The 12,349-nt window shown below is 46.9% G+C and overlaps 1 protein-coding gene across 1 annotated transcript in view; it reads left to right on the top strand.

The window, feature by feature from the left end:
• Nucleotides 1-12,269, top strand: part of LOC119090271 (neurofilament medium polypeptide-like) — a 38,985-nt gene extending 26,716 nt beyond the window's left edge. Inside the window, exons 4-6 of the mRNA XM_037213055.1 lie at nucleotides 3,827-3,928; nucleotides 9,447-9,687; nucleotides 12,234-12,269. Coding sequence (XP_037068950.1) covers nucleotides 3,827-3,928; nucleotides 9,447-9,687; nucleotides 12,234-12,269 — 379 coding nt within the window. The remainder of the gene's footprint in view (nucleotides 1-3,826; nucleotides 3,929-9,446; nucleotides 9,688-12,233) is intronic.
• The last annotated feature ends 80 nt before the right edge of the window (nucleotides 12,270-12,349 follow it).

Below are 12,349 nucleotides of genomic sequence, written 5' to 3'. Positions count from 1 at the left end.
TGTTAAGGAATTGGCCTTTGCATGGCATATTGATGCGGTCCCAGTGGGCGTTCTAAGCTGGGATGGGGATGCGTGGGAGAGAGGGCCATTTTAGTCAGATCACCGGAAGAGGAACGATGCTAAATATTCAGAAACTTGGTAGAGGGGCTCTATTCCCCGCTCCTCCTTGTTTCCGGGCACTTAGATTGCTTGGTACGATGAGTCATCTTTTCATCAGTTGTAAGAAAAAACCGTCATGTTGGTTACGCTGACAAGTGATTCGTACCCAGTTTAGCTTTTTCCTCACCCAAGCAAGTTGTGTTTGATAAAGGTTGTGCCCATATTCCCCGAAAAATGGGTAGCAAGTGCTTGATTCTTTCAAATTTTTCTACCACGCGATCACCTGATTGGAATGAAGAACAATTCGTTTGTTCGTTTCTGTAACAACTCCACGACCGTTCCAGGCAGAGAGGTGTGAGACTGACACAGCGTTCCCAGCACTCAGCCTCACCGCAATTGTCTGGGTTGTCCGGGCCGCCACTGAGTACGTCAGACACGTCGCGGGGACGCACAGCCAATGAGTTCCACAAAACTTGTGGTGCTAAGCCGACCCCGGTTTGAGTTAACAGAAAAGGCGCGCGGAAAATACACCGGACTAAAATGGAGTGGGAAAAGACTTTTGGAACACCAATCGTCACCATTTAGGCATCAGATCGCGGAAGTAATCCCATGCCCCACACGTATCACACGACCAGGCATAGTTGCAACCGAGCGTGATGACGTCACTGGTTGCGCTGAGATGATGTGCAAATGTGTTGAATAAACGTTGCTGTACGACTCCAACATCGACCAGGCCTTCTGAAGGATTACGGTCTCATGGTCTCAAATATACGGATTAGAGACGCAAGATTCTCCGGTATATCAGCCCGCAGCCCAGCCCGCCCCGCCAAACTAGTGATCCAGCCCGAAAAGCCCACTGTACTACATTGCTCATCCTTCTAAACACATTTTAATATTTGATAGCAATCGATGTGCCATTCAATCTAACACAGCTATGCAAAATTTGGCACCACTTTGCCGCGCCGTTCGAAAACCATTCTGGAAAACATTGGGGGGTCAAACTGACTACCACCCGAGCGCGTGTTGAGCTATTGCACATGCATGCTGTTATTTCAGACTTATTTTAGACCTATACATTCACACGCGCTCGGGTGGAGGTCAAGCTGACCCACACCCCGAAGTTTTTTTCTTGAGTGGAAAGCGAGCTGAAAAAAACATCATGATATCATGGATGCCCGGGCCACCCTGACACAGTCTCACCCAAAATACTGAGCACATCGTCGCGGGCGTATAGGTCAGAAACCGGAGTGGATAAGGGGGTAAGGGGGGCCAGGATGAGAGCTGTACTGAATAATCTTCAAGATGGCTTTTTTAGTTCAAAATCGCATACAAACGCCAAGAACTCCCCTTAATCTTCCCTCGTTGTTAAGACATGTCAATATTAATCATTGAACTTACTAACCACGGTGCATGGAGGGGGAATGAGGAAAGCGTCTGGCTACCCAGCTATAGTGTATGATTGGCGTATAGTGGTGCGCGTATATACCATATAGTAGTGGTCGACCGCGTCAGCTAATGTTGAAAATTTCAGAGAAATTTAAAACGCGGACACTCGACCTCTATGGACGTTGAATGGCAACGACGTCCCCAAATGTTCGCGGTTCGAATGTCTCTGCGTCAACCTGTTCTGAAAATGGTCGTCACTTCAAAAAGTATTACACCCGAACGATGTTATCATAATCATAAAATGGCTGTCATCAGCCTTGGGAACGTGAACGTAGTTTGACACTGCTGTGTCACCGGAACACGCACAATGGAAACGTCACGACTATTTAGGTTAAAACTACCGTGTTTCACAAGCTTATTTGGTGTTGATAAAACAGATCAGGTCACAAGAAACACCCTAACACGGGACTCAATCGCTTGAAATAGTAGTTTGCTCTCAGCGTCTGACTAGTTTGCCGCAAGCTTGCATCTTAAAGATGAAAACTAATTCAACATTTTGTCCGGATTTCAGCGACCCACCGCACTAAAGTCTTGGCACCAGTGACGTCACGCTTGCTTTTATGAGCCAATGCAAGCCTGCTGTTTTCTTTCCTCGACGGACCTTGAGTAAGCTAGACGAAGATGAAGCGAGAATCACCGGACGGTTATACCACCCTTATACCACCATGTCTCCGGTGTAAATATATCAAAAGGTGCCTACATTCATTCATTCCGTGTTCCAATCTTTTCCAGTAAAGGCGTTTCCATTAATACCCTTTTAAAGCGCTTCCTAACCACATTTCGTGGTCTATTTCACAAATTATCGGAAATAAGCAAATCTCAAGAAAAGGGTTTGTTACGTCACATTTCGAGGCATGCCATGGACTGAACTATTCCAAGAAACGGTCGGAAATTGCTTGCAACTTTGTCGTGATGGTATGTCTATTGCGTTCAAACATTTTAGCTATACTTCATTATGATTTGCCCATGATAGGAAACATAGCTAACATACGTGCCAAAAACCTGGACAGCATGGAAAGCATCAGCTTTGAGGCCTTCGGGTTTTTGCTCTGGCTTCGAGCAATAATTATTGGGTAGAACCTAGAAATGGCCTACGTCATCATCATATCCGCATTGCCATTCAAAGCCTAGTTATGTATGTGGCAACATAATCGACATTTTAAATGACGTATGCCGACATGTGTGGCATCGATGCATTTTAGTACGACAAGATTTGTATCTGTAACAGTCAATTGACAGTTTAATTAGCTCAAAATACTTCGAAATAAGGGATACGCATGCATGCATCAGGCTGGCCGGCCAGTATCTGTTTCCGCCCGTGCATTTCTAAGGAAGGTTGTGTGGAGGGGTAAGGGCATCCTACTGACATGAGCCCTCTTAAACATTCAGTCTCATACATCCACACGATACCTGTTCTCCCATATTCTGGTTTCTCCTCGGACTTAACCCTTCGGACGAAATACGACCGAAAAGGTAGCGAATTGGATACGATGCAATGGGCCCAAAGCAGGCCACGGAGGACGCCAGAACGGCTGTCAGCTGGGGAAGGCAGGGAGGTATTAATATCTCCAATGAATTATTCCAAATCGTTTGCATGGTCGTCTTGGTTTCGGGTATTATATAGGGCTAAAAAAGATCGATACGAACCTGCTGCGTCATGAGCTATCTGTTCTTGCCTATCTTCCAACTCACCCGTAGAATGGCGTGTCCACATGCAACTTAATGGGTCACATCATGGTCTACTTCTAGGAGGTGGGCGTGTACCAGGAATTCCGTGCGAATTCTTCAGCGCAGCCGGTGACAAATCTGACAGTGACCGTCTATGAGTGGTTAGCGGCCGACCAATAAAAGCGAAAGCACCATGGGAACGGACACCACTTGCACTGCACAACCAGCCATCTGAACACACTATGCAGGTATGTGCTGGAATTAAACCTTTTATATGGTGCCCTGTTGGCTACTAGAGAGCTTATTTCAAACCATGTACATTCCGGGTTTAGCGATATGGCATGCATTACAAGAAAAGTGAGGGTATGTTATATATATATATATATATATATATATATATATATATATATATATATATATATATATATATATACATATATAAATGCATATATATACCTATATATATATATGTATATACATACATATACATATATATATATATATATATATATATATATATATATATATTAATATACATCATAGCATATACATCGTAACAAAACTGTACTATTAAACTCGCTACCTGATCGGTAAACTGTCCTCTCACTGTATTGCGGGGTTTCGTCATTGCCGCCGTGCTGGCTGTTGCCGCCGCCGCCCCGGCACCGGAGACGCCGGGCTATAAGCCCGCTCCGGCCCCCTACCACCCGGCCCCCTCCTACAAGCCGGCCTCTTACCACCCGGAGATCCAATACAAGGAGGCGGCCAAGCCGTTCGTTTACGACTACGCCGTCAACGACCACTACACCGGCACCAACTTCGCCAAGAAGGAGAGTGATGGCCACAACACCCAGGGATATTACTCGGTGGCTCTGCCCGACGGCCGTGTCCAACACGTGAAGTACGTCGTCGACAACTACGGCGCCTACAACGCTGATGTCACCTACGAGGGAGAGGCCCAGTACCCCGAGTACCACCCCACCCCTGCCTACAAGGCTGCTGCTCCTGCCTACAGCTCTGTCCACAAACCTGCTTACAGTCATGCCGCCCCGGCATATAAGTCCGCTGTATACTAGCCGCATGGTGGCAACGGCCACCTATTTTAATATATTCATGTTTGTGCCGCCATGTTTTTCGCCATGTTTCGTTACATATGACTTCTTCAATGGGCTGTCATCAAATGCTGGTGTTTACAACGTTTCATCTAAGCATGGTCTTTCAATTTTGGTGGGAATGAAGAGAGATTTAAAATGATGCTTTTCGGATGCAACTTAAAAAAATAAACCGGTTGTCGTGCAAAAGCGTCATGCTTAACCTGTTGGCCCTTCTTTTTCCCTAACACCTCTGCCCCTCTACGGCCTGAGGACTGAGCACACCTCTGCCCCTCTACGGCATGAGGACTGAGCACACCTCTGCCCCTCTACGGCCTGAGGACTGAGCACACCTCTGCTCCTCTACGGCCTGAGCACTGAGTACATCTCTGCCCCTCTACGGCCTGAGGACTGAGCACACCTCTGACTCTCTACCGCCTGAGGACTGAGCGCATCCTCTCTCAGTTTTTAAAACGCCGTATAAGCCGTTCCAGTCAGGCCCACCACATTTCCAGAGCCAATCCATGGGCCCGGAAAATGTAGGTAATAGGAGGGCAACACCGTTGTTTACCCAAATCTGGGCTGGGATCAGTCAACTTTAACCGTAAGTTCTTAGATATCTGAATTGTTCCGCTACGGGCGTTGACCAAAATGAAGTTGCCAAAAGCGACAAATGCCACAGCCCAAATTGGAGTGATTTCCATGGTCCATGCAGCTACTCTTCATAAAACGGTTATTGCTTACAAAAGTGATATGAATAGCATTATAGTCGTCTTCTTTAAAGAACGCACACATGGGTTGTTACAGTTACATCACTACATTTCTGATGGTGAAAAACATGACTTGTGGCATAAAACCACATGGTCTGAGCAGTACATTTTTTACAAAAAAGCTCAGGACAGAACGCATAATCTTTTCGCAGCATGCCTCGATGGCTTCCTGTGACTTTTGTAGATAATCTGCTGTGAACTCATAAACTTGACTGAACTTGGCTGGCACAAAGCCAAACCAGACCATCATCTGCATCTTAGTAATGCAAACTAAGTAAGAGTTTCATGATTGTTGCTTATGTGGAATAAATATACCCTTTAAGGTTTCACTGAGTACGTTATGGCGGTGCGACCCGAGCAAACATCTACACAACTGCGTGTTTAGTATGCTGGGCTACACAACCTGTGTACGGTGCTATATTCCACGGCGAGCATCACGTCTCTTCAAGGTAAATTTTGTTCACACCTTGTTGGACCGCATGCAAGGGCGACCAGGAGGGTCCGCATGAGGAGCATAGGCGTCACGCTGGACGCTGGCCGCCCCGTCCTTTTGCCGGCAATATCGGCCGGTGACAGGCCGCAGCCGTGTCGGGCCGTCTGGTACGCGCGGGATGTAACGTCCTGTCATGGACCACACACGTAAACGGCGACGATTGGTAACAGAAATGTCCTTTTCCGCTCCGCCTTTCCGCCTTTTCTTCCATCCGGCGTATTTTCCGCTCAAGTTTTTTGTCACCATGGACTCAGGTAGGGTTTGCATCATGAGTGACTCGAGCTGACTGGCTTTCCATGCTCGTGACGTGTGTGACGCACACAGTTACGTCCCAGACAACGCAGACATCGCGGTGAGGCTGGATGCCGAGAGGGTAATCGTATCAGGCTTAATATCTGACACGTTTCTGCCTGGAATGGCCTTAATGTTATTCCAGAACCGAGCATTGGCTCTTCTCTTCATTGCAATCATGTTGTCACGTAGCAGGGGCGCATAAGAAAATAAAGAAATTGATTCTCGTTTTCTGGGGAAATCACATGCAAATCAAACAATGGCACTCCTTCCATAAAGGATATGAAGAAGAATCATTGTACCCACCAATAACGGTGCGCAAAAATCGGGGGAGGGTACAGAGCCCAGAACCAACATCAACTTTCGTAAAATTTAGCATTGTCTCTCTTTAGACATTGACCAAAAAAGCATCATCAAAATGACCCTTGCTCTGGCCCACCCATAGCATGACTTGGAGGCTTGTGCCCAGGCCACATGGTTTAAGTATCTCATTGTATTGAAATACAGACGGCAAGAAATCGTCACAACGCAACATTCATGACCCTAAATAAGAGGTCATTCTCAGTGTTTGACTAGTATGCCGCGGCCTTGTATGCCGGGGCGGGAGAGCTGTAAGCAGACTTGTGAACAGGCTTGAAGGCCGGGGCAGCCGCCTTGTAAGCAGGGGCGGGATGGTACTCGGGGTACTGGGCCTCCCCCTCGTAGGTGACATCAGCGTTGTAGCCGCCGTAGTTGTCGGCGACGTACTTGACGTGCTGGACACGACCGTCGGGCAGAGCCACCGAGTAATATCCCTGGGTGTTGTGGCCATCGCTCTCCTCCTTCTTGGCGAAGTTGGTGCCGGTGTAGTGGTCATTGACGGCGTAGTCATAAGCGAACGGCTGGGCCACCTCCTTGTACTGGGGCTCCGGGTGGTAAGAGGCCGACTTGTAGGACGGGGCGGGGTGGTAGGGGGCCGGAGCCGTCTTGTAGCCCGGCGTCGCCGGTGCCGGGGCGGCGGCAGCAACAGCCAGCACGGCGGCAATGAAGAAACCCTGGAATGCCAAGAGGGATGTGCTATTATAAAAACAATAAGCCATGCATTCTGGCATTTTCACTATTTTGCAATGCATCTCGTTAGCATGCTTCTAATGCAACACTGTTTATCAACGTTCCCACCACGATACACTTCTCGGAAATATCTCTAACATCTGACATCTAAGCACACCAGTATTATTCGTGAATGAGATACCTGCATGTTGTGTCTTGGTGAGCGAGTGCGCAGTGGAACTGGTACATGCATCCACATTGCCTCGGCTTTTATAGATCGGCCGCGGGCCGCTGATGCAAGGTCACAAACGTTGCCTCACTGATCGTGCGGCTCCCGCTACCACCGGCTGGTCTGGCGACATGATAGGTTAACACGGAACCACGGCCACTGCCGGATACTCGTGCAACTGCTAGAGAGCAATTGAGGCGCCCATTATGTTTGTTTCGTGTTAACGTACACATAATGCCAGATGTTGGTATGTCATGAGAAACGTATCGGTAAAGGTCCATGCAGATGGTAAAGAAAATATGATTTGAAGAAGAGTGGTCGTATCTCTTTATATTTCTAACGTTTTATCTATACGTAATCACAAACAAACACACACACACGCACCGCACACACATACACACACACACACACATACACACACACACACACACACACACACACACACACACACACACACACACACACACACACACACACACACACACACACACAAACACACGAACGCTTACATTCAGATATATAGTTGTATATGTACATACACATACATATACGCATATATATACACATGTATTGTTCATTGCACATCACAGCTTGACCTGCATTGAGAAGTTGTTGACGCAAGCTTTTGCTCTTTCTGACAGTAGGCCTTGAATTAGGTTTATTTTCATGGATAATTTCAACGATGGATAGCTTTCAGAGCAGCCAAAAGTTTCGCAAAACTAACAGCATTGAAAGTGAGGTTTGTTTGTTGTACTGTGTTTAGCTAGTATGCTTCATTCATCAATGACTATAATTTTGCTTAGGCAAGGATTGATGATAATGCGTACCGGCAGGTACGTCCAATCACATCTATAAAATATACAATAGGCTTTAGACCATTCAAGACCATATGATGTACCGCACTGAGAAGGTAACACAAAAAGAGAAAGAAAACAGTGGTCGACGCAAGCTGCTCAAAGTAAGTTATACTGCATTAATTTACTGGTCATGTCACTCTGCATCTCAATCACCGGCGCAGTGTTTCTGATGAGCATTGTTCCGAGCACTTGCAGTCTTCTTTTTTCGCTTCATCTCCTTAGAGTAGCGGTGTTAGAGACGCCAGTTGGTCTTGTCAGAGACATAGCTTGTGACCTGCTTTTCAACGACCTTAAAGGTCGACATTTTGCACCTGAATGGTCAGACTACCGTTCAAGGTTGTAAACGTGTGTCCAATGCAGCGCATTCTGGACGGATTTAACAGTTCCGGAACAACCTACCAGCGCAGAACAGGCGGGGACGTTTAATGCACAGTGTAATTGTGGCAAACTGATCTTAAAGATTAAAGATTGAAATGATGATTAAATTTGATCAGATTAGATTAAAGATTTAAGATTAAAAATTAGTAAAAAGATTAAATATTGAAATAATGCGGTGATGCTAAGTCAAGGGCCCGGAAACTAAAACGATGCGTCAAAAACCTCGTCAGTGCTGAGTCAGCAGTTGTTTTTAATCAAAGATGTATAAAAGAAAGGATTCTACGAATATTTCAAACATGTATAGTTTGTTGTTTATATATATGTATATATATATATACATATATATATATATATATATATATATATATATATATATGTATACATGTAGGTACAAACACACGTTTGTGTGTACCTAACACGTCAAGTTATGTCTAAATGATGCCATTCTAGTCAAGTTATATCAAGTTATACAGATATAACCGTGGAGATATCAATAGATCCTTCCCTGCTTCTTCATGAATCATATTTTCTTTGCCATCTATGCCAACAAACAAAAGGTTTGGCAAGACTCACCCATTCAAAATTATGTGTAAGGTGAAGTAATTAGTAAATGAATGCATAATTGCTTTCCAATAGTTAGGCGTGTATCCGGGAGTGACTGTGGTCCCGCGCTAATGAATGGGGTCATGAGTCCAGCCCGCAGTAGCGGAAACTGCCCGATCACTGAGCCAGTGCCCGTGACCTTTCATCAGCGGCTGGCAGCCAACCTATAAAAGCGAAAGCACTGTGGAAGTAGACATCACTTCTACTGCGCACCTGGCCGCTACAACACAACATGAAGGTATCTCCTTGAAGAACATTTTTGGCGTGGAACATTACCAAATGCAAGGAATATTGCGGGAAGTGCATCGCAGTAGGAACAGTGATAAAATATGTTCCATCAGAAACGTGGTTCTAAGGTGCACTGTAACATCAAATAGACGCGAAATAACTGACTTATGACAGCACATCGCTTGTGGCGTTGCAGGGTTTCGTCGTTGCCGCCGTGCTGGCTGTTGCCGCCGCCGCCCCGGCACCCGAGACGCCGGGCTACAATCCCTCTCCGGCCCCCTCCTATAAGCCGGCCTCTTACCACCCGGAGCCCCAGTACAAGGAGGAGGCCAAGCCGTTCGCCTACGACTACGCCGTCAACGACCACTACACCGGCACCAACTTTGCGAAGAAGGAGGAGAGCGATGGCCACAACACCCAGGGATATTACTCGGTGGCTCTGCCCGACGGCCGTGTCCAGCACGTCAAGTACGTCGCCGATGACTACGGCGGCTACAACGCCCAGGTCACCTACGAGGGAGAGGCCCAGTTCCCCGAGTACCACCCCGCTCCTGCCTATAAGGCCACTGCTCCGGTCTACAAGTCTGGTTACAGCTCTCCCGCCCCAGCACACAAATCTCCGGTATACTAGTCAAACCCTGAGAACGACCAGCTACTTAAATGCATGCATGTTGTGTTGTGATTATTTCTAACCAGCTGTATTTGAATGCAAGGAACTACGGTCTGAATTAACAAGCTATGAAGTATGGACCACGCAGTCTTGACTTAAGTGGCAATGTGTTTTTCACCGGGATAATTCCGGGAATGCGGCTATGTTGAAGGAATTAACATTCTTATGACATACTAGTGCGGCCCATGTGAATATCCTCCCAAGTAAGGATGTGGGTGCGTGGGGGCAAGGGCCATTTTAATCATTATTTTCCAGTCATCGCCAATAGAGGGACAATGCTACATATTCAGAGGGCTGGGAAAGGGGCTTTGTTTCCCCGCTCTCTTGGTTTTTCTCACACCTGGATTGGTAGGTGGAATGATTCATCTTTATGTCTTTTGCAAGAAAAAGATCGGTATAATGACAGGGTTGATTAGAGATTCTTACCCGGTTGTAACTGTCTTCTTGCCAAAGCAAGTAATGTCCTGTAAAGCTTAAGCCGAAATTCCCTTGAAAACGGATACAAAGTGCTTGACTTTCTCTATCTTCTATGCCACCCGACGACCTTATCAAATTGAAGAGCAATCGCTCTGCGCGTTTCTGGCATAACTCCTAGACCATTCCCAGCAGCATGCCACCCGACGACCTTATCAAATTGAAGAGCAATCGCTCTGCGCGTTTCTGGCATAACTCCTAGACCATTCCCAGCAGCAAAGTGTCAGACTGACGTAACTCCTCCAGCACTCAACCTTAGCACGACTGTCTGGTGTCTGGGCAGTTACTGTGTACGTCACACACGTCACGAGCAGGCACAGCCAATCAGCTAGAGTCACTAATGGTACGAACCCGACCCCAGTTTGAGGCGACCGAAAACTCGTACAGAATATACATCACAACAGAGGGGTGGGGAAAGGGATTTTGGGGCACCAATCGCTACCGTTTACCACCACCAATCGCGCCGGCATCAAGTCACCGAAGGGAATCTGCACCTCATATGTACCACACAACCAGGCGGGGTTGCTACCGAGCGTGATGACGTCACGACTGGCGCGGAGATGACGTCATTGCTGGCACGGAGATGACGTCATTGCTGGCACGGAGATATGCACGCATGTGCTGAGGAAGCGTATACGACTCAAATATCGAGCAGGCCTTCTTCGCTTCATTCCAGCACCTGGACGCCCGTGTGACACAACGGAGTCACACTGAACCCAGCTGAGTTCAGGCTCTGCCGCCGGGAGGTCACAGTTGTGAGACACCACCTCCTCTGGGCAAGATACAGAGTAGAGACGCTTTTCTCCAAAATGTCGGCCCGCAGCCCAACCCGCCCCGCCTAGGTAGTGGTGCAGCCTGCAAAAGCCCGCTTGCCCACAATGCTGATCCGCCATTAACGAGCGGGTATTAACACGCGCTCGGGTGGCCGGTTGAATACCCCTTGCTCGGGTGGATGGGAGTCAACTTGATCCTCTTCAAATGTCAACAACTAAGAGAGCCAGAAACATCAAATTCACAGGATGTGTTAGCCTTTTGTGTGAACGCACCTGTGTCAAAATTAGGGGCTTCTAGGTCATGACCTGAGTGTCAAATAAAGTTTATTAATGTCAAACTTCAGAATGGTGTCCAAAGTGCCCCCAAAATTTGGACACCTGTGCCAAACAAAAGGTCACTGACGCTCATGTAAGGTCGATGAATTTACTTGACCTTTCGAAATCATGGCGACCAAAATCATAGCAAACTACTTTCCGTTTTGTATTTGAATAGCCGTCGACAATTTCGCTAGGCAGTATGTTCTTAAAAAGAAAACGTTGACCCAGGTCATTTTAGGTCAGTGACCTATTACATCCTTTAAGAAGCTTACGGAAAATGCGCAATGTGGTTCGTGGTATCAATAAATTCGAAATAAGCACCATAAAGTACCCTACACTGTTAACTCTAACGTAATAAAGCAGGTCGGTTTAGACCTTGGCCTGGCCTTCATACCTGACCCTAGGTCAATGGGCTCTGTCCATTCAATCGTTGCGTCGCCTAAGAAACTCTCTCAAAGATATATGGCTTTCGTCTAACACTGTTGTTCGATGACATTGAACGATTCCCTAGACATTGTCTTCACTGAAACCATGGCCTGACTTTGAACTGCCGTACGTCAGCGATCTCACAAGGTACATTTAAATTTGTGATGCGAACAATCCGCTATTCAATTTTCTAGAGCTATGAAAGTTTAGCGCCGCTACATCGCGCCGCTCCAGAAACCACTCCGAAAAAGTTTTGGGGGTCAAATTACCCCCTACCCGAGCGCGTGTTGGGCTGTGCATATGTATGATATCACTTCACCTTTTTCGGAATTACACCTTAACATCCGCTCGGGCAGTGGGTCCGTTTGACCACTCGCCGGTTTTTTCTAGAATGGAAACAAATCTAGAAGAAAAGAAAAAGGTTGAGGCGTCATGGATGCCCTGGTGGCACTGAAATAGTCTCCCCCAAAGTACTCTGCACATCATCGCAGACGTGCAGCTCAGAA

The sequence above is a fragment of the Pollicipes pollicipes genome, unplaced genomic scaffold (genome assembly GCF_011947565.3).
Source record: "Pollicipes pollicipes isolate AB1234 unplaced genomic scaffold, Ppol_2.1 Scaffold_3087;HRSCAF=3621_pilon_pilon_pilon, whole genome shotgun sequence".
Classification (NCBI taxonomy): domain Eukaryota; kingdom Metazoa; phylum Arthropoda; class Thecostraca; order Pollicipedomorpha; family Pollicipedidae; genus Pollicipes; species Pollicipes pollicipes.
Note: the sequence above shows the minus strand (reverse complement) of the source record. Positions and strands in the feature narration are given on the sequence as shown.